At 42.7% G+C, this 22,731-nt stretch overlaps 1 protein-coding gene across 1 annotated transcript; it reads left to right on the top strand.

Annotated features, from left to right (window-relative positions):
- Positions 1 to 3,150: 3,150 nt before the first annotated feature.
- Positions 3,151 to 14,502, top strand: jpt1a (Jupiter microtubule associated homolog 1a). Its single transcript, XM_014175169.2, has 5 exons — positions 3,151 to 3,395; positions 4,783 to 4,925; positions 12,408 to 12,508; positions 12,762 to 12,789; positions 13,101 to 14,502. The coding sequence occupies exons 1-5, from the start codon at positions 3,340 to 3,342 to the stop codon at positions 13,241 to 13,243; spliced, it is 471 nt and encodes a 156-aa protein (XP_014030644.1). The 5' UTR covers positions 3,151 to 3,339; the 3' UTR covers positions 13,244 to 14,502.
- The last annotated feature ends 8,229 nt before the right edge of the window (positions 14,503 to 22,731 follow it).

Genomic DNA, 22,731 nt, shown 5'->3' with positions numbered 1-22,731 from the left:
GTGAACCTTCGCCCCAGTCTGCGGTCCTGAGCAGGTTCTCTCTGCACTTTGCTCCGTTCATCTTTGCCTCGATCCTGACTAGTCTCCCAGTCCCTGCCTCTGAAAAACCATCACAGCATGATGCTGCCACCACCATGCTTCACTGTAGGGATAGTACCAGGTTTCCTCCAGACATGACGCATGCATTCGTGCTAAAGAGTTTAATCTTCGTTTCATCTGACCAGATAATCATTTTTCTCATGGTCATAGTCTTCAGGTGCCTTTTGGCAAACTCCAAGCGGGCTGTCATGTGCCTTTTACTGAGGAGTGGATTCTGTCTGGCCATAAAGGCCTGATTGGTGGAGTGCTGCAGAGATGGTTGTCCTGGAACATTCTCCCATCTCCACAGAGGAACTCTAGAGTACCTCTATCAGAGTGACTATTGAATTCTTGGTCACCTCCCTGACCAAGGCCCTTCTCCACCTATTGCTCAGTTTGGCTGGGCGGCCAGCTCTAGGAAGAGTCTTGGTGGTTCCAATCTTTTTCCATTTAAGAATGATGGAAGCCACAGTGTTCTTGGGGACATCCAATGCTGCAGAAATATTTTGGTACCTGTCGTGGACGAATCAGAATTAGTTGGGTAACATAGATAATTAAGATGTTTTATTAGTATAATATGCTTATTTGAGGTACTTGTCATTAGAAAGTGTCCATTGGACACTGGTGTCTTTTCAGGTGCACGTCTACCTTAGCTGGGGCTCAGACACTTGGGGCCCAGAGAAGGGAGAGGTCAGACTTGTCGTCATGGGAATGTGTCTTTACCTATTTTTTTAAACCATGTGAAGGGATGGCGTGATTGATGGGGAACCAATGACTTGCTCCACAATGTCTGTGAGCAAGTCACTCCCTCCTTTTCTTTATTGTGGGGAGGATTATGGCAGTAAATGGACCCTTGTATGTCCTCTCTTAGATCTCGCACTTATCCTGTGATAATATATGGCCTAGAGGCTCACTCCCCAGTGAGCCTGTCCAGGAGTAGGGTCAAGAGGGGGTTTGCTTGAGATGGGAGTATCTAGAGTTGACAATTGATATATGCCATTGGATGAAATGGTGTTTTTGTTCTATACCGTACCAGGGAGGGACGGTTCTAAGGAGACCAGCTACTGGGCTATTCAATGAACCAGGTTGACATAGCAGTTACTGTCTGCTGTGTTTTATGGATATCTGTCATACAAAATTTAACCTTTGTGAACTGTTACTAAGTATCTTGTCAATGTACGTTGAAGGGGGTGTATCGTTGCTATAAAAGATGTCTGTAGCCATTGTGTAATTACCTCATTCAATGGTTCATTCGAGAGAGTGCATTATTGGGGGTCAAGTGCTTTTGCAAAAGTATCTTAAGTATTAAAGATGTAGTTTAACTCAGACTGGTGTGTTTGTAACTCTTCTCATTTGGTAATGAAGAAATTAGCCACCACATACCCTTCCCCAGATCTGTGCCTCGATGCAGTTCTGTCTCAGAGCTCTACAGACAATTCCTTCAACCTCATGGTTTGGCTTTTGGTCTTTTACCTTTATTTAACTAGGCAAGTCAGTTAAGAACAAATTCTTATTTTCAATGACGGCCTAGGAACAGTGGATTAACAGCCTTGTTCAGGGGCAGAACGACAGATTTGTATCTTGTCAGCTCGGTGATTCAAACTTGCAACCTTTCGGTTACTAGCCCAACGCTCAACCACTACGCTACCCTGCCGCCCCCCATCTGACATGCACTGTCAACTGTGGGACCATATATAGACAGGTGTGTGCCTTCCCAACTCAAACAATCAATCGAATTTACCACAGGTGGACTCCAATCAAGTTGTAGAAAAAGCTCAAGGATGATCAATGGAAACAGGATGCACCTGAGCTCAATTTCGAGTCTCATAGTTAAGGGTCTGAATACTTATGTAAATAAGGTTTTTCTGTTTTTATTTTTAATAAATGTGCAAAAATGTCTTAACCTGATTTTGTTTGTCATTATGGGCTATTGTGAGGAAATTGTTTCATTTAATACATTTAAGAATAAGGCTGTAACGTAACAAAATGTGGAAAAAGTCAAGGGGTCTGAATACTTTCCGAAGGCACTGTAGACCTCTGCATGTTCAGATGGTAGAGAGGAGATTGATGATGCCATCATTTACAGCAATCCTGACATTCAAATATGTATGTACACTAGGCTTATTGAATTTATCCTGCCATGTACTCTTGATGATGGGTAGCTGATGTCTCAATACATTTTGTTAGGAAAAGTGCCATTTTAATGATATGCCTGTGTGTCAATCTCACACAAACTGTAAAAGGTAATTAGGGCCCTGTGTTTTGGTTAATAATGTCACAGGACCTGGATTTTAACTTGGATTTGAAGCCTTTTCCAAAAAATTCAAGCAATTGTCTTGAGGATGGTGCTGGACCATCAGACATAAAAAGAAAAGGGGGATGTTTGATGAATAAGCTTTAAATAAAGATTAAAATCCAAGTCATGACATAATGATAATATCAAATAGAAAGATTCCTGCTTAAAAACCCCATACAGAACCAGTCAGTCAATGCAATAGAGAACAATCATTAAAAAATCAGAGGATATGAATGACAGGTCATCTACTTACCCACTAGTTCATGATTATGAACCTTCTGATCTACTGACTAGTGGAACACGATATGAATTGGTGATGATGAACCATCTGTTTACACAGGAAGCCCAATTGTGATATTTTTTTCACTAATTTGTCTTTTGACCAATCAGATCAGTTCTGAAAAAGATCTGATATGATTGGTCAAAAGTTCAATTAGTGGAATTAAAGATCAGAATTGGGCTGCCTGTGTAAATGCAGTCCAGGTGACCTTCTGTCTGATTCACATAGTCTGATTTTTCATGATTGTTCTCTATTGTATCAACTGATTGGTTCTGTATGGGGTGTAAAAACAGAAGTATTTGTCAGGAAAGGATTTATCTCAAATTGTTTGATTGTACAGAAAGGAGGGTTATAACATCTCTAGATTCAGACATTATATGGATATTTTTTGTTGTTGCTGAGGACAGTGGGCTTTTCCTAGGGCGCGCAGGTCGTACACCGATTCTCCAATCAAATGCATGATTAATAAGTCAGGAACCAATCAAAAGAACGAATCGTCCTTTTGTGGGTGGCAATTCAACCATGGAAACGCCCTCTTCACGTTTTTGTTTTAAAGGCCGATTGATCAATTTGCTTGTACCGGGTGGAGTAAAACGAGTCTGAGGTGGTGAAATATTGGTCTAAAAACGCCAAAATCGTCGTGTTATTTGCAATAGCTTATCAACTTTTACCAGCCTTTCACAAAATGACGACGACAACTATATATTCAGGCATGGAAGCTGGAGCAAAAAGCAGTTCCAGGTAAGCATCATGACATGTCAAGAGCCTTGCATTTTCAGCCAAATGTCAAATGATGCAGCCCTCATCTAGACAGCTAAGTTAGCTAGCTAACCTTTAACTATCTGGTGAACAATAGCTAACTGTCAAACAATACACTATTTTCTTAACCTCTTCGTATTAATGGCATTGTAAATGATTTTGTGAGAGGATGTATTTTACGATAAATGCATCTGTGGCCACAACCACCGTTGATATTTGCCTCTTTGTATGTGGAACAGGCTAACGTTAGCTTGCTAGCAGTTAGCTAGTGAATGTAGCTAGCTAATCATGTGCTCGTAGGTGTGTAAAAGCAAGCTAATGGTTCTGATTGCCTTCAAAGGAATCAACATTTGCTTGTTCTTTTAGCCAATGCAGGGTGCATGACACTAGAGACAGACTGCTAGCATGAAAGTTGTCGTTGGCTAGCAAATCAATTACAGTTAATTTTATGGTTGGGTGGGGCCCCATGTGGAAGATGCTTTTTCTAGCCGACTAATGTTACTAGTATCCACTATGCCAACCATGACCATGTAGCCCTCGTCCATAACTAGATTTGCTCAAATTAAATAATCACTAAACATATATTTGGCGAGCTACTGACTTGCAAAACCAACTAGGCTAATCAGACATCAATTATTTTACATCTGGTTGGTTAACTGGCTTGATTAAAGTTGATATCAGGCCGAAGCACCAGTCCCACATACAATGACATCTGGATATTTGATGACCCACTGGTTGTAGTGTGGGCTGGGGGAACCTAAAATGTCTTATGTTGAAAATCTGAAAATGAGCTTGCACCTGGGTTTACATTTACGCAAACACAAAGCATGTAAATCAAAAATATATTTTTAATTGTTAATCTTAGCAGAAGGTATTGCTTTCCATGATTATCTCTAAATGCAGAGAAGCTGCCATTTCAAAGATTATTTCATGCTTTAAAAATCCTCAAGTTTGGTCTCCATGGGTTTATGTCACACCCATTTTTCATCTTCTAAGACCTCGGCTTAAAGTTGGGTTCACTCACTGCAAGAAGAGATAGTGGAGCCCATCTCTAACATGAATTCAAAGCATTGTCTGTCTGCATAGATTAGCTCCAGTCAATGTGTCTGCTAACCAGGCCACCATAATGACAGGAGTCAGGAAGGCTTTGAAAGGAAGTGGTCTTAATGTAGTGTTGCGCAGCAGCCACTGACTTCATCCCCAAATTGCCTGGTGGTGATGCCCTTTGTCCTGCACTTTTTTTTTTCTTGAGCAGGAACTCTTACTTAGAGGGTACAAATCCTAGTTTAAGGCTATACCAGTAAGAATGATACAAGTAAGGCTAGTTATTTATTTTACTCAATACTTATCTGGTTGCTTTGTCGCTTAGGGTCCTGCGCCCCCCTGGAGGAGCCTCCAACATCTCTTTTGGCAATGATGAGGAAAAGCCCCCCAATCGCAAAAACAAGATGGCCTCCAACATCTTCGCTGAACCAGATGACCCACACGCTCATCGGAGGAACAACCCACCTGGTAACCCATCACCCTACCACAGCCTCTTGTATAATACTTATACTGTGCCTCTATAGCTGTATGTAGTGTATGTAATTTATCAATACTCCTCTGTGCGTGTCTTTAGTCTTTAAATCTTAAATTAATTTCTCAGTTTAATGTCTTAAATTCACTTTTCAAAGGTCTTAAATGCAGCTGAGATGACAAGTGTTGCCGTTATAGTGCCGCTGCTTAATTGTTGCCATTGCGGCAATTATTACTATTTTAGCTTCAAATAATACTGGAGGCACACTTTCAAAATGTTAGCGCTATCCAACCATATGTGTGTGCACGTCATGTGAGTCGGGCCGTTGCCAGAGGTGAGGGCAAGATTGCCTATACTTTAATTTTTTATTAGGATCCACATTAGCTGTTGCAAAATCAGCAGCAACTCTTCTTGGGTCCACATGAAACATGACATACAGAACATTAATAAACAAGAACAGCTCATGGACTGAACTTCATCAATACATTATTAAAAAAAAGCACACAGCCTACATATTACATTTACATTACATTTAAGTCATTTAGCAGACGCTCTTATCCAGAGCGACTTACAAAATGGTGCATTCACCTTATGATATCCAGTGGAACAACCACTTTACAATAGTGCATCTAAATCTTTTAAGGGGGGGGGTTAGAAGGATTACTTTATCCTATCCTAGGTATTCCTTAAAGAGATGGGGTTTCAGGTGTCTCCGGAAGGTGGTGATTGACTCCGCTGTCCTGGCGTCGTGAGGGAGCTTGTTCCACCATTGGGGTGCCAGAGCAGCGAACAGTTTTGACTGGGCTGAGCGGGAACTGTGCTTCCTCAGAGGTAGGGGGGCCAGCAGGCTAGTGGTGGATGAACGCAGTGCCCTTGTTTGGGTGTAGGGCCTGATCAGAGCCTGAAGGTACGGAGGTGCCGTTCCCTTCACAGCTCCGTAGGCAATCACCATGGTCTTGTAGCGGATGCGAGCTTCAACTGGAAGCCAGTGGAGAGAGCGGAGGAGCGGGGTGACGTGAGAGAACTTGGGAAGGTTGAACACCAGACGGGCTGCGGCGTTCTGGATGAGTTGTAGGGGTTTAATGGCACAGGCAGGGAGCCCAGCCAACAGCGAGTTGCAGTAATCCAGACGGGAGATGACAAGTGCCTGGATTAGGACCTGCGCCGCTTCGTGTGAGGCAGGGTCGTACTCTGCGAATGTTGTAGAGCATGAACCTACAGGATCGGGTCACCGCCTTGATGTTAGTGGAGAACGACAGGGTGTTGTCCAGGATCACGCCAAGGTTCTTAGCACTCTGGGAGGAGGACACAAGGGAGTTGTCAACCGTGATGGCGAGATCATGGAACGGGCAGTCCTTCCCCGGGAGGAAGAGCAGCTCCGTCTTGCCGAGGTTCAGCTTGAGCTGGTGATCCGTCATCCACACTGATATGTCTGACAGACATGCAGAGATGCGATTCGCCGCGAGAATAGGAGAGGGCCTAGAACAGAGCCCTGGGGGACACCAGTGGTGAGAGCGCATGGTGCGGAGACAGATTCTCGCCACGCCACCTGGTAGGAGCGACCTGTCAGGTAGGACGCAATCCAAGCGTGGGCCGCGCCGGAGATGCCCAACTCGGAGAGGGTGGAGAGAAGGATCTGATGGTTCACAGTATCAAAGGCAGCAGATAGGTCTAGAAGGATGAGAGCAGAGGAGAGAGAGTTAGCTTTAGCAGTGCGGAGAGCCTCCGTGACACAGAGAAGAGCAGTCTCAGTTGAATGCCCAGTCTTGAAACCTGACTGATTAGGATCAAGAAGGTCATTCTGAGAGAGATAGCAGGAGAGCTGGCCAAGGACGGCACGTTCAAGAGTTTTGGAGAGAAAAGAAAGAAGGGATACTGGTCTGTAGTTGTTGACATCGGAGGGATCGAGTGTAGGTTTTTTCAGAAGGGGTGCAACTCTCGCTCTCTTGAAGACGGAAGGGACGTAGCCAGCGGTCAAGGATGAGTTGATGAGCGAGGTGAGGAAGGGGAGAAGGTCTCCGGAAATGGTCTGGAGAAGAGCGGAGGGGATAGGGTCAAGTGGGCAGGTTGTTGGCCGGCCGGCCGTCACAAGACGCGAGATTTCATCTGGAGAGAGAGGGGAGAAAGAGGTCAAAGCACAGGGTAGGGCAGTGTGAGCAGGACCAGCGGTGTCGTTTGACTTAGCAAACGAGGATCGGATATCGTCAACCTTCTTTTCAAAATGGTTGACGAAGTCATCCGCAGAGAGGGAGGAGGGGGGGAGGGGAGGAGGATTCAGGAGGGAGGAGAAGGTAGCAAAGAGCTTCCTAGGGTTAGAGGCAGATGCTTGGAATTTAGAGTGGTAGAAAGTGGCTTTAGCAGCAGAGACAGAAGAGGAGAATGTAGAGAGGAGTGAGTGAAAGGATGCCAGGTCCGCAGGGAGGCGAGTTTTCCTCCATTTCCGCTCGGCTGCCCGGAGCCTTGTTCTGTGAGCTCGTAGTGAGTCGTCGAGCCACGGAGCAGGAGGGGAGGACCGAGCCGGCCTGGAGGATAGGGGACAGAGAAAATCAAAGGATGCAGAAAGGGAGGAGAGGAGGGTTGAGGAGGCAGAATCAGGAGATACGTTGGAGAAGGTTTGAGCAGAGGGAAGAGATGATGGGATGGAAGAGGAGAGAGTAGCGGGAGAGAGAGAGCGAAGGTTGGGACGGCGCAATACCATCCGAGTAGGGGCAGAGTGAGAAGTGTTGGATGAGAGCAAGAGGGAAAAGGATACAAGGTAGTGGTCGGAGATTTGGAGGGGAGTTGCAATGAGATTAGTGGAAGAACAGCATCTAGTAAAGATGAGGTCAAGCGTATTGCCTGCCTTGTGAGTAGGGGGGGAAGGTGAGAGGGTGAGGTCAAAAGAGGAGTGGAGTGGAAAGAAGGAGGCAGAGAGAAATGAGTCAAAGGTAGCCGTGGGGAGGTTAAAGTCACCCAGAACTGTGAGAGGTGAGCCATCCTCAGGAAAGGAACTTATCAAGGCGTCAAGCTCATTGATGAACTCTCCAAGGGAACCTGGAGGGCGATAAATGATAAGGATGTTAAGCTTGAAAGGGCTGGTAACTGTGACAGCATGGAATTCAAATGAGGAGATAGACAGATGAAGATAGACACATATCAATACATACACATACTATCTAGATAAAATAGGGAAAAGGCGATGTGGTGTTGCTTTATGTTTTTTGAAACCAGGTTTGCTGTTCATTTGAGTGATATGAGATGGAATGGAGTTCCATGCAATAATGGCTATATATAATACTGTACACTTTCTTGCATTTGTTTTGGGGACTGTGAAAATACCCTTGGTGGCATGTCTGATGGGGTAAGTGTGTCAGAGCTATGTGTAAGTTGACTGCAAACAATTTGGGATTTTCAACAAGTTTCTTAAGTATTAGCCCTTTGACTACAATGAAGAGCAAGATGTGCTGCTTAACTAGGTCTTTCCTTGCATCACTGGACAAAAATCAAGATAAGACCAAACTAGAGCCTGCAGGACTTGGTTTTTGGAGTGCGGTTTCAAAAAAGCAGCATCTCTTTATTACGCACAGACCTCTCCCCATCTTTACAACCATTTTAATCTATGTTTTGACCGTGACAGTTTACAATGAAAGGTAACGCCAAGTAATTTAGTCTCCAACTTGTTCAACAGCCCCACCGTTCATTACCAGATTCAGCTGAGGTCTAGAACTTAGGGAATGATTGTACCAAATACAGTGCTCTTAGTTTTTATGTTCAGGACCAGTTTATTACTGGCCACCCATTTAAAACTTAACTCTGTTAAGGGTTTCAGTATTTATTTTGCTGTGGTTGCTGAAACATATATGGTTGAATCATCAGCATACATGGACACGCATCCTTTTGTTTTATACCCAGTGGCAGGTCATTGGGGAAAAAAAATAGAAAAGCGGGCCTAAAGAGCTGCCCTGCTTTACACCGCACTTGTTTGACATTTTAGAGAAGCTTCCATTAAAGAAAACCCTCTGAGTTCTATTAGATGGCTCTGAATCACAATATGGCAGAGGTTGAAATGCCATAACGCATACACTACCATTCAAAAGTTTGGGGTCACTTAGAAATGTCCATTTTTGTCCCTTAAAATAACATCAGATTGATCAGAAATAGTGTAGATGATGTAAGTAACGATTGTAGCTGGAAACGGCTTCATTTAAAAAAATATATATATCTACAGAGGCCCATTATCAGCAACTATTCCATGTGAGAAATTGGCAGAGTTCCTGTCTATTGTCTGTTCTTTTGCTCATCTTAATCTTTTCATTGGCCAGTCTGAGATGGCTTTTTCTTTGCAACTCTGCCTAGAAGGTCAGCATCCTGGAGTCACCTCTTCACTGTTGACGTTGAGACTGGTGTTTTGCGGGTACTATTTAATGAAGCTGCCAGTTGAGGACTTGTGAGGCGTCTGTTTCTTAAGCTAAACACTCATGTACTTGTCCTCTTGCTTAGTTGTGCACCGGTGCCTCCCACTCTTTCTATTTTACTTAGAGCCAGTTTGCGCTGTTCTGTGAAGGAAGTAGTACACTGCGTTGTACGAGCTCTTCAATTTCTCGCATGGAATAGCCTTTATTTCTCAGAACAAGAATAGACTGACAAGTTTCAGAAGAAAGGGCTTTGTTTCTGGCCATTTTGAGCCTGTAATCTAGTCTAAAGAAGCCAGTTGAATTGCTTCTTTACTCAGAACAACAGTTTTCAGCTCTGCTAACATAATTGCAAAAGGGTTTTCTAATGACCAATTAGCCTTTCTAAAATGATAAACTTGGATTAGCTAACACAACGTGCCATTGGAACACAGGAGGGATGGTTTTTGATAATGGACCTCTGTACGCCTATGTAGATTTTCTATTAAAAGTCAGCTGTTTCCAGCTACTATAGTCACAACATTAACAATGTCTACACTGTATTTCTGATCAATTTGATGTTATTTTAATGGACCGAAAATGTGCTTTTCTCTCAAAAACAAGGAAATTTCTAAGTGACCCCAAACTTTTGAATGGTAGTGTACTTTTATTTTAACAGGTTATGGTCAATAATATCAAAGGCTGCACTGCAATCTAACAGTACAGCTCCCACAATCTTTATCAATTTCTTTCAACCAATCATCAGTCATTTGTGTCACTGCAGTACATGTTGAGTGCCCTTTTCTATAAGCATGCTGAGAGTCCTTTACAATTTGATAGACCACCCTAATTGGAGCTGGGCAGGTAAAACAAAAATTACTGACACCGACATTGCCCTCTTACCAAAGGGATCTTGCTTTCTTGGTGATTAGGCTGCAAAACATTTCTGCAGATAATTGGTTCTAAAACCGTTATTTGGTCAACAGTGATGTGCTTTACCTTCTTCCTGCAATGAAAGTACACTACATGACCAAAAGTATGTGGACAGCTGCGAGTTAGGGTCACATTAACAACTTTTTATTTTAGACTGATCATGTAGATCCTATTCTTTGTTTAATTAGTTAACACTTCTCTTTCCCCCTAGCAAAGCTAAACATGGGTTATTTGACCTGAAATGCTATTTTTATATATTTTTTGGGGGCTCTTTATAGAATTGATGGCTTAACTTTAAGGTGCGTTACCGTCACCAACTGGAGTGGACCTCCCATCTTTCAATAACCCATGTGGGTAAAGGTTCGTAATAACCAATGAGTAGATGGGAGAGGTGGGACATGCAGCGCGTCAAATAGCTAAAATGGTACCAAGTTCTATTTTTAGCGCCTGGCTATGAAGAAGTCTGAATTCGCGTGAGCTGTTTTGTTTGAAATTATTGAATAACCTGTACATTTTTATTTTTTTCAACACTCACTGACTAAACGTGTGCTGTCTGGTCAGCATGTTAGCCACCTGTTACACCCTCTACAACCATTGACTTATTATTTGACCCTGCTGGTCATCTATGAACGTTTGAAGATCTTGGCCATGTACTGTTATAATCTCCACCCTGCACAGCCAGAAGAGGACTGGCCAACCCTCAGAGCCTGGTTCCTCTCTAGGTTTCTTCCTCGGTTCCTGCCTTGAGTTTTTCTTAGCCACTGTGCTTCTACATTTGCATTGCTTGCTGTTTGGGGTTTTAGGCTGAGTTTCTGTATAGCACTTTGTTATTGACTGATGAAAAAAGGGCTTTATAAATACATTTTGATGGTTATGACTGACTTAATCACTGCCCTTGCTAGTTTGCTTTGTATTAACATTCACAGTATTGGTTACTTTTTGTCTCAAATATTGAGTCACTGAAACAAGCAAAGTATCAGGCCAGCTGCTATTTACACCCTGATGGCAATATGTTGGACTACCAAGAAATGTATTGGTGAATTATTACCCATGCATTCAACTGAATCATCTATTCTGTCAACAATACCTTTTTTGGGGGGGGGGGGGGGGGGGTTAAAATAACCTATTTTTAAAACCTCAAGTCTGATTTTGTAGCATAAACTGGGAATTTTATTTATATTTTTTTTTTTTACTGATGTTATTGTCTGTTTCACATTTGCAAATTGGTTAACACTGTCAGTTCCACTTTAAGAGCCAGCCCTAAATACTACTTTTTGCCAACAGGCTCATTTCTGGAGGGGAGTATCAGCAGGTGTGCGCAGACTTCACAAATGGTATTAAATTGCATTAAAAGTCTTAAATTCAACTTCATCGTCCCTGGAGATACTCTGTAGGTGGGATGCAAGTTGCAACTTCCTCCACAAGAGGGCAGATCATGTTCATGTATGATGCTGTGATTCATGTTCGCTTCACAGATATAAGAAAAGCTGTCACGGTGTTTGGTCGGAACAACAATCGACAAGCCACAATCAACAGCCTGATCAATGCTATGTGACGTCGCGCTGCCTTGAGGCAAATGGTGGTCACACCAGATAATGACTGGTTTTCTGATCAACACCCCCATACTTTTTTATATTTTTTAAATGAAAAGATGAGTGTTGGGCACATCTGTATTCCCAGTCATGTGAAATCCAGATTGGGGCCTAATGAATTGATGGATTTCCTTAACTCTTTGTTTTTAGATTTTTGCTCAGTATATGATAAATCCAACTGACTTATCTGATTTGTAGCTGTTGCGTAGGGGTGATCCACATGTTGTTTGAGTGGTTTTTGGCTTGCCCCCAGGCAGGATGTTGGAGTGGAGTGTTCCCTGTCTTTGTGGTTGGGTACTCACTCTTCCTCAAAGTTTTCATTTCTGGGCTGTAGCAATAAGTAAAATAAACCATGAGCAGTAGGATCAATCCATGAAATGGCAGAGCTAAGCAGTTTGTTTCATTCTTTTGATTAGATGAGATGTTTGGCTACTTAACATTTTAAATGATTGATAAGAGTTATCACTGGCATGCGATGTCTGTAAATTTGAATGTAAGCCCTCGCTCACTTGGTGATTTAGCCAGACAATTCCCAGGGAATGAGAATCAAACCATGTTAATTGTCATTTCTGTGTATCTACAGGTGGGAAGCCCACTGGAGTGCTGTGTGGAGAACCCTCGGCCCCACTGAGGAGATGTGCTGCCCAGTCGTCCTCCAACAACCACGAAGACTCCAACGCCGGGGTGAGATGGCTCAACGCTGAACACACACACAATCTGGAACTGTCCCATGTTGACATTTCCTCAAACAAACAATCTGGAACTGTCCCATGTTGACATTTCCTCAAACAAACAAACAATCTGGAATTGTCCCATGTTGACATTTCCTGAAAGTTAAACAATAGGCATTCTTTGAGGATTTCACTTTGCTTTCATGTAGTTGGCCTATTCATTTCTGATCTAATAATGTACCCTGTTTCCCTTCATCTCCTCTTAGAATGGAGACAATGACATAGGAAATGCTGGTGAGGACAATTTTAATGTATTTTTTACTTCCACTGTTAAACAAGTTGTCCAGATTAAGACTACAAATTCATGTTTTGTAAACTTCTAAGAAGGTTAATTTTACTCACAATAATGCTAGTTAAATTATAGCTAAGAGATTGGGGGGGAAACATGATTTTTAGTATTTTTGTAGTGTTTAATGTTTACCATTTATAGTGTTTGTTTATATTGACTTTGCTATTACCAGATGTTTAAAAGCTTCAAGCAGCAGTATTACGCTTTAAATACTTGAGTCTCAAGCATGTTAACCTGTCTGCTTTCCAATGTTTAGATAACGCAGTTGAGGTCGTTCCCATCGCAGAGCAGAGGGATGAGGCTCCCCAGCCATCCGGAGAGGCTTCCCAGCCCGCCGCGGGGATGATGTCAGGCCGCAGGAACCCCCCAGGGGGCAAATCCAGCCTCATCCTGGGTTGAGGTCCCTTCTCTTTCTCAGAACTCCGCCGTCCGTTTCTCTTTTTTAAAAGAATCTCTACCCATTCAAGTCCAGGAATTTCATCCCGTCCTCTCCCTTCCTGAGTCTGTTTTGATACCATCTTTTTTTTTTGTGGTACTTTTTTGTTGTTGACAGAAGCACTTTATGTACCTGATCCAAGCCCCTGGCATCTGTAGTGCTGTAGTCGCAGGCCTGCTGGCTGAAGGGCATTAGGTTTAAGTTGTCCCTCACTCCATCCGGTGTCATTGGCAAAAGTTCTGATGCGTGATCAATAAGGTTTCGAAAAATACAAAAATGGATACATATGAAGTTGTTGCTTTTGCACCGTGTTCATTGAATGGCAAAAACTGCATGCACGCCTGGTTTGTTCCAAGTCCGACTCAACCAAAACATTTTGGTGAACCCTTTGTTTAAAAAAAAATGTAATAAAAAGGGGGGGGGGTGTAAAGTTTTACTGTGAAGGTTTCATTTTATTTTAAGGTTATGCTGGACTAAATTGTGAATCATATTAATTGGTGGGGTACATGATCTAGTGTTGCATGAAGTTCGGGACATTTCTATGGAAACTAAAATCCACACGGGATCGAAGCTGTCAAATCAAACCCTGGTGTTATTTCTGAAGACTAAATTCAGTGAATATGTCCAGAAAATATGCTTTTGTCATGAAATGGAAAATAAGATTTAGTTTTTGTATTGTATCTGTAGTCCTTACATGTCAAAGTTATAACTTCAGTGCCAGGTTTGAGTGATTTGTTTATGATCTAATTTTTTTTTAAAGGGAAACTTACTCAACAAGTTAAAGTACACCTGTTGGTGTGTGGTACTCCATCTGATAGAATGACAAGTGACCTTATGACAGCTCTGCCTAGGTCTCGTTTTGCTTTTCTTTTCTTTCTTTTTTTTATTCTTGATGTTGGACACAATTTGGTACGTTAAGCAAATTGTCCAGAGTTCTTGTTCAAACTTCTGACTGCCTATTTTACTGTCTGCCTTGTACAGGAAAACCTGTGGTTCAATGTATGTATTTACCCACACACAGTTCAATTTTGTTCAAATGTAATTTGAATGAAATTGCACACATGGCTTTAGTGAATTCATGTTGAAGTGCTTTTCTGAAGATGTTGAATGGTCAGATGGGCTACATGATCGTTACTTGTTCATCCAAATTCATGCAGGTTTGTTTATCACTGTAAAAGTCGCAATGAATATTGGCACAAATTAAAAGTCATTTTTGACCATACATGGCTGTCTTTATTTCTGATGGCAGTGGTACAGTTGGCTGTAGTTATTCAATGACCTAAATACATTTTTAAACTGGGTGGGTTGAGCCCTGAATGCTGATTGGCTGAAAGCCATGGTATATCAGACTGTATTCCATGTCTAACTTTTTTTTTTTTAACTGCTCTAATTACATTTGTAACCAGTTTATACAGTAATGGCAATAAGGCACCTCGGGGTTTGTGGTACAGTGCCTTCGGAAAGTATTCAGACCCTGACTTTTTCCATAATTTGTTTACGTTACAGCCTTTTTCCTCAGCAATCGATACACAATGACAAAGCAAAAACAGGTTTTATACATTTCTGCGAATGTATAAAAAAATCTTGAAATACCTTATTTACATAATTACTTAGACCCTTTTACTGTGAGACTTGAAATTTAGCTCAGGTGTGTTCTTGATGTTTCTACAACTTGATTGGAGTCCAGCTGTGGTAAATTCAATTGATTGGACATGATTTTGAAAGACACACACTGGTCTACATAAGGTCCCAAAGTTGACAGTGTATGTCTGAGCAAGAACCAAGCCTTGAGGTCGGAGTTGTCCGTAGAGCTCCGACATGATTGTGTCTCAGCACAGATCTGGGGAAGGGTACCACATTTCTGCAACATGGAATGTCCCCAAGAACACAGTGGCCATCATTCTTAAATGGAAGAAGTTTATAACCACCAAGACTCTTCATAGAGCTGGTTGCCTGGCCAAACTGAGTAAACAGGGGAGAAGGGTCTTGGTCAGGGAGGTGACCAAGAACCCGATTGTCACTGAGTTCATCTGTAGAGATGAGAACCTTCCAGAAGGCCAACCATCTCTGCAGCACTCCACCAATCAGGCCTTTATATGGTAGAGTGGCCAGACGGATGCCACTTAGTAAAATGCATAGGATATCACATTTTATTTTTCACATGCGCTGAATACAACCGGTGTAGACCTTACCGTGAAATGCTTCCCTTCAAACCCTTAACCAACAATGCAGTTTTATGAAAAGTTATAAAAAGATTTACTAAAATAAACAAATTAACACAAATAATGAGGCTATATACAGGGGCTACTGGTACCGAGTCAGTGTGGGGGTACAGGTTAGTCCAGGTAATTTGTACATCTATGCATAGATAAATGACAGTGAGTAGCAGCAGTGTAAAAACAAAGGGGGGGGGGGGGTCAATGCAAATAGTCCAGGTGGCCATTTGATTAATTGTGCAGCAGTCTTATGGCTGTGTGCACTTCTGTTATTGACACAGTTCCTTCCTACACTGAATTCCAGCAGGACTGAGTCTGAGCCATGCTGGAATATTGATGAGGATTTCTGCATTGCCTTCAGTGAATGCTCCTTTGTCAGGCCTCCATTCTTCTCCTGTGTCACTGTCAGGCCTTGCAGTAGCCTGTACTCATGGATGCCAAGGGAAACCAGCCTTCCCCCCCCCAAAATGTACAAAAATAAATATACATTATTATTATTTGTATTTTTTCCTTCAATTCGCAAGAGGCTGAATGCATCTAAGCGAGTAAAACACTGCCCCTCTTTCGTAGTATGTGTAGGCCATCTAGCTGATGCTGTCCGGTCAAAAAGATTGACATTTTTGCAAGGGAAGCCAGCGAGCCTCCCTTGATTAATAAAAAAATAAAATAATAGCCAATCAGCATTGACCTAAACTGAGTGAGCTCAGCTGTGAATTGTCCTGTCTCACCTAAAAAAGTGTCAAGGGAAGCCAGTTTGGATTTGGCTTCACACCATTCACATCAAAAGCAGAACATCATTTGCAGAAAACCAATGAATTTTTGCATCTCGTTGTCCTAGCTAAATAGGAAAGAACTCCCCTCAGCTGGTTGTCTAAGTGTTAATTAAAATGGCAAAAACATGACCTGCAGACACTAGGCCCTCCATGGAATGAGTTTGACACCCCTGCTCTACAAATCGGGTGAGTAGACATGTTTTTTCCTTTCAGTTAAGACCTAGACAACCAGGTGAGGGGAGTTCTTTACTAATTAGTGACCTTAATTCATCAATCAAGTACAAGGGAGGAGCGAAAACCCGCAGAGACTCGGCCCTCCTAACTGTTTGTTACACGCAAAATGCAATGTGGACTTCACCGGACAGGTCTTGCTCTCTCGGCTTTGTGACGAAACAAAGGTGTGGTTGAATTTATTCTGCCACTGTGTCTTCTTAATGTCTCTGCCTTAGGCCTATATATCATGGTGTCAAGGCATATGAACTAACAGGTTATAGAGCAAACGACACAATTATCACAACACATGTGTTGTAATATGGCATTTTTTTGTGTACCGGGGGAAGTGGGAGGACCATAGGCCACAGCCACATCCTTGTGGGAGCAGAGCTGTTCTTCCATCCCTATGATCAGTTGTCAATGAGTCCCCCGCCTGTAAATGTTTGAAGACTTGTAATTGCTCCAGAATGTTTTGATGAGCTTGTTGTGTGGGGGATAATAAGCTAGCAGAACTACCGGGTGCCGTGCCGCAACTGATGTCCTCAAAATATAAAAAGTAACTCCCCCAGACATGGTTTTTCATTTGCGGTGCTTGTGCCTTAACGTTGTCTCTGTTTGCCAAATGTGGAATGAAAGCAGTCTAAGCACCCTGTGCTAACCTAGTCGGTGCTTTGAGTCCTCAAAAACAGCTTTCAAGAGGATCTCATTGTGGTGGGGTCATTAAGTCAGTTCATTACATTATACTGACTGCTCTATACACATCGATGGACAGCCCTTCTCTCGAGGACTCTTTGTCGGAAACATATTGACGCTGCTTGTCTCCTTTGTTTCCATTGATGGTGATATTGATCTCATGCTTTGTAAATTATACGAGGATGTATGATGCAATAAATCCAACTGACTTATCTGATTAGCAGCTGACGAGTAGGGGAGTTCCGCATGCTGTCTGAAAGGTCAGGTGGGAGACTGAGTGTTTTGTTTTTGGCTTGGAGTGTTTCCAATTGAACTCTCACTCTTCCTCCTAACTTTCATTTCTAGGTCATAATTCGCAACCCCTTGTGATGGTCAATCCATGAAATGGCCAAGCTAAGCAGTTTTAGTTTCATTCTACTTCATTGAGATGACGGCTTAACACTGTGTTCATGTGTGTGTGCGATATCAATCTAGAATTTCCCAATGTAATTTCCTCAAAGTTAAACAATGGGTGTTCCTTGTTGAGGATTTTCTCTTTCACTTTGTTTTCATGTAGTTGCCCTACTCCTTTCTGTTCTGTTTTCTAATCACTTACCATTTTTCCATTCATCTCTGTATCACATCCGGCCGTGATTGGGAGTCCCGTAGGACGGCGCACAATTGCCCCAGCGTCGTCCGGGTTTGGCCGGGGTAGGCCGTCATTGTAAATGAGAATTTGTTCTTAACTGACTTGGCTAGTTAAATAAAGGTTAAATAAAATTCTAAATTCAAAAATCTGCTCATGACATGGGGAATGCTGGTGAGGACAGTTTAATGTGCTTTTCTTGTGCTCTTGCTGATGATTATTTTTCTCCACTCATACACGAGAAATGAAGGCCTAGTGCAGTCATTTTCTACAAAAGAACATTTTTAGTTATTTATCACGGAGTGCTGCAGCACCACCCTTACTTCCTGCAGCTATGTTGAAATGTTGAATATTTAGTGCATATAGGCTTGTTTCTGTCTATGTTATTACCACATGTTTAAATGCTTAAGAGTCTCAAGTATGTTATCCTGTCTCCTTTCCCATGTTTAGATAATGATGTAGGTGCACAGGCCATTCCTGCTCCAGATCAGAGGGACGAGACGCTCCAGCTGTCAGGAGGGTTCTCCCAGCCTGCCGCAGGGATGCTGTCGGGCCACAGGAACTCCCCAGAGGGAAAGTCCAGCCTCATCCTGGGTTGAGGTCCCTCTCCTATCTTCCCTATCGCTCTCTTTCTCCGAACTCTGCCATCCTATTCTCAAAAAAATGTATTAAAAAAAGAAGAATCCCCAACCGTTCATGTGAGTCCAGGAATTTCGTCCCACCCTCCTCTTCCTTGCCTCCCTCTCCGAGTCCATTGTTTTCCATTGTTTTGATACCCCCTTTTTTTAATATTTGTAAGAATTCTTTGAAAGAAGCACTTTATGTACATGATCCAAGCCCCTGGCATCTGTAGTGCTGTAGTCACAGGCCTGCTGGCTAAAGGGCATGAGGTTTAAGTTGTCCCTTACTCCATCTGGTGTCATTGGCAAAAGCTCAAATATGTGACTCACAGATGAATGGGTGGTATTCAAAACTTAGACTTCTCAGCTTGTGCTGTACAGTTTATGACCATTGCAATAAATAATACAAAGTCCACCTTTTTTTAGCATTTCACTATCCTTCGGTTGATGAGAAATCTTCACTAGTCGTGGTGGCTCCAAATACCATAGTTTCTTCCCCGCCACTCGTTCCTTCCAATCTTCTTGCCACCTCATTCTCCTCCACCCAAAACAGAGCACTCCAGGAATTCAGGTGCATTTTCACCTCGACAGTGGCAGCATTTCACTTCATCTGGCATATGATACTCTTCCCTTCTGCCCACACTTGACACATGACCATGTCTTTTACATTGATGACACTGAAGGGGCTTGTGCACAAAAGCTCTTACAGGGCATTTCATGAATCCTATCTTTATATGAGAAGGGAGAGACTCATTAACAACAGTAGCATGGATGAAGTGAATTTATTTCAGTGGAGGCTACCTCATAATGGCTGGAATGAAGCGAATGGAATGGTATCAAACACCTGGAAACCATGTAGTTGATACCATTCCACTAATTCCCCTCCAGCCATTACCACAAGCCAGTCCTCCCCAATTAAGGTGCCACCAACATCCTGTGATTTATTTTCTCCATCCACCATACAGGTCAGTCGACGTGCACCAACCACTCCATCGATGTCTTCAGTAATATCCTCTGCCTTTTATTTCTTCCGCCACACCAGAAATAACCCGCTTGATAGACGCCCTGCTACGAAAATCCATACAGGAAACATTCCACTCAGATATATTTTTGAGTCTTAAAACACGCTTCTTCTGCTCCGCAGACACACAACAAAATCTAAATATAGACCATTTTCCTTGTGATGTTAAATGGACTTCCCAAGTAGCGTTGATCCAAAACTCTCACTCCCGACTAAAAACGAGTCTAGTGGTTACCTTTTTCCCACCACAACTTTACTTATTTTGTTTCCCTTTTTCTTCGCCATGGTAAACCACTCATTCTCACTTTCTGTACTTCTAGCTTCACCCGACTCACTAGCAGTTTCATACAAAACCTCAGTTTCCTCCATCTTCTGCCTCGAGCGAATTAAATGGTGATGTTCTTCTTCTATAGTTTAATGGCGTTCGAAACGGTTAAATGTGCATTCCGCCACCTACTGTGTGGGTGGATTATAAGGAAAAAATATTTGGGTATAAATAAATAAAATATCATACAAACTATCAAAACAAAGAAACGAACTAAACAAAATCAACCTGCTGTTCTGTAAAAAAAAACGAATTCTAATCAGGTCCCAACACAGGCTCAGAAGCCTCCTGTGATGGCAGGACATTTCCTAACAACAATAGTACTTCTAGTGCTTCTGCCATGAAGTCTTGGAGCCCCAAACACTTCTCAGCTGCAGATATAATGATATCCAGCTTCTTGGACTTCTTAGACACTAGTGCAGTACAATTAATCACTGTGGCTATAAATGTCACAAAATCCACTTTCTTCACAATGAGTGTATCCAGATCACTCGATTGACTTAAAACACTAGGCCCTTAGGTAGGCCTGGTTGCAATGCATCCACTGCCATATCTTCAACACTGTTGCCTCTTGCCCCTTCGACTCTCTTCACCGCCTCCACATAGAAGATCTGCTGTACAGCCCTGATCCTTGACACCTCAACCTCCTTCACCTTTACATGGCACTCAAGGAAGTCCGGAGTATGATCCCCATCACAGTTGCAACGTTTTCCATTCACAGATTCTTCGATATCATACTTCTCCCGTCTGTAAACCTTTGACATGTGACCATATCCTTTACAATTCTCACAGTGTAATGGTTTGGACACAAATGCTTTCACCGCATACCTCAAATATGCAAGCTTCACATATTCAGGTAGAGTCTCCTCAAACAACAATATCTCCAGGCTTTTCTCCTTCCTTCCATTTACCATACAGGTCAGGCGACGTGCACTGACCACTCCTGGGAGTGGTACTCATCATCTATATCCAACAAGACCCCAGCTATAACTCCTTTGGCAGGAGACCTGCTCTGAAGATCAGTACAGGTTACTTCTGACGTGGAAAATGTTGCCATATCCAGTGCATGCTTCTTCTGTTCTTCATCAACACAATTAACCAAATTAAGGCCGCTTCTAGTCATCTTGACTGAATCCATCTTTCCCACTGTTTTCTTCACAGTTCTTGATTTCCCAAATTGATTTCCTTGTCCAAAAAGCGCAGTCCAATAACAAAGGCATTATTGGACCAGTCCTTCTACTAAAACTTTTGCTCGTTTTATTCTAGTCTTTATTTCACTAATTTCCATTCATTATCACACATCTCAGGGGTGCGTGCTTAGTCCCCTCCTGTACTCCCTGTTCACCCACGACTGTGTGGCCAAGTACGACTCCAACACCATCATTAAGTTTCCTGACGACAAAACAGTGGTAGGCCTGATCACTGACAACGATGAGACAGCCTATAGGGAAGTCAGAGACCTGGCAGTGTGGTGCCAGGACAACAACCCCTCTCTCATTGTCAGCAAGACAAAGGAGCTGATCGTAAATTATAGGAAAAGGAGGGCCAAACAGGCCTGCATTAACATCGACGACACTGAAGTGGAGTGGGTTGAGAGTTTCAAGTTCCTTGGTGTCCACATCACCTATAAACTATTGTGGTCCAAACACACCAAGACAGTTGTGTAGAGGGCACGACATCACCTTTTCCCCCCCAGGAGACTAAAAAGATTTGGCATGGGTCCCCAGATCCTCAAAAGTTCTACAAATGCACCATCGAGAGCATCCTGACCGGTTGCAGAGCATCCTGACCAGTTGCATAACCGCCTGGTATGGCAACTGCTTGGCATCTGACTGTAAGGCGCTACAGAGGGTAGTGCGTACAGCACAGTACATCACTGGGGCCAAGCTTCCTGCCATCCAGGACCTCTATACCAGGCAGTGTCAGAGAAAGGCCCAAAAAAGTATCAAAGACTCCAGTCACCCTAGTCATAGACTGTTCTCTCTGCTACCGCACGGCAAGCGGTACTAGAGCGCCAAGTCTAGGACCAAAAAGCTTCTTCCCCCAAGCCACAACTAATCGAATGCTACTCACTGCTTATTATCTATGCATAGTCACTTTACAAATTACCTTGACTAACCTGTACCCCCGCACATTGACTTGGTACCGGTACCCCCTGTATATAGCCTCGTTATTGCTATGTACATTTCTTGTGTTACCTTTTGATTATTAATTAGATATTTTTAACTTTAGTTTATTTAGTAAATATTTTATTAACTCTATTTCTTGAACTGCAATTTTGGTTAAGGGCTTGTAAATAAGCATTTCACGGTAAGGTTACACCTGTTGTATTCGGCGCATGTGACAAATACGATTTGATTTGACTTCCCTTCACTTGACGCACTTTCAGATTCAAGCGCAGTTGCCATTTCCTCCTCTCCACTTCCAAAGCTTTAAATGGTGATTCATTCTGATCACTACATTTGTCGTCACACGGGACCACGTGCTGACACAGATCAATCACAGGCCAGCAGGCTACGAGGAGGCTCATGACCATGTGCTGACACAGATCAATCACAGGTCAGCAGGCTATGAGGAGGCTCACACCCCGATGCGCGCTCTCTCAGGAAGGATGAAAACGACTACATCGACCATGATCCTTTGCAAGTTACAGCTACTTTCACCATCATTCTTAGCTATTTTGTTGTGCCATTCAGCCCCATGGAGCCCAACAGTGGAGGTGTCTTAATACCCATAAAACCTAGCGGTCAAGAAGGGAAATGGTTCCAATCGGTTTCCACAAATCATTTTTCCCACAGTGGATTTTAGAAACACTTAAAATAAGGGCTGTGTTTCGTGTAGGTTTACCCTGGCGTGACGTTTTGATAACCATGTAAGTCTCTCTCAGACAGGTGACAAGCTGTGACAGTGATATTCAATGTTGAAGAAATGTTAATTTCATCACAGAAACCGATACATTAGTTAC

Source organism: Salmo salar, chromosome ssa02 (genome assembly GCF_905237065.1).
Source record: "Salmo salar chromosome ssa02, Ssal_v3.1, whole genome shotgun sequence".
Taxonomy (NCBI): domain Eukaryota; kingdom Metazoa; phylum Chordata; class Actinopteri; order Salmoniformes; family Salmonidae; genus Salmo; species Salmo salar.
This window is presented reverse-complemented; position numbering and strand designations above follow the sequence as displayed.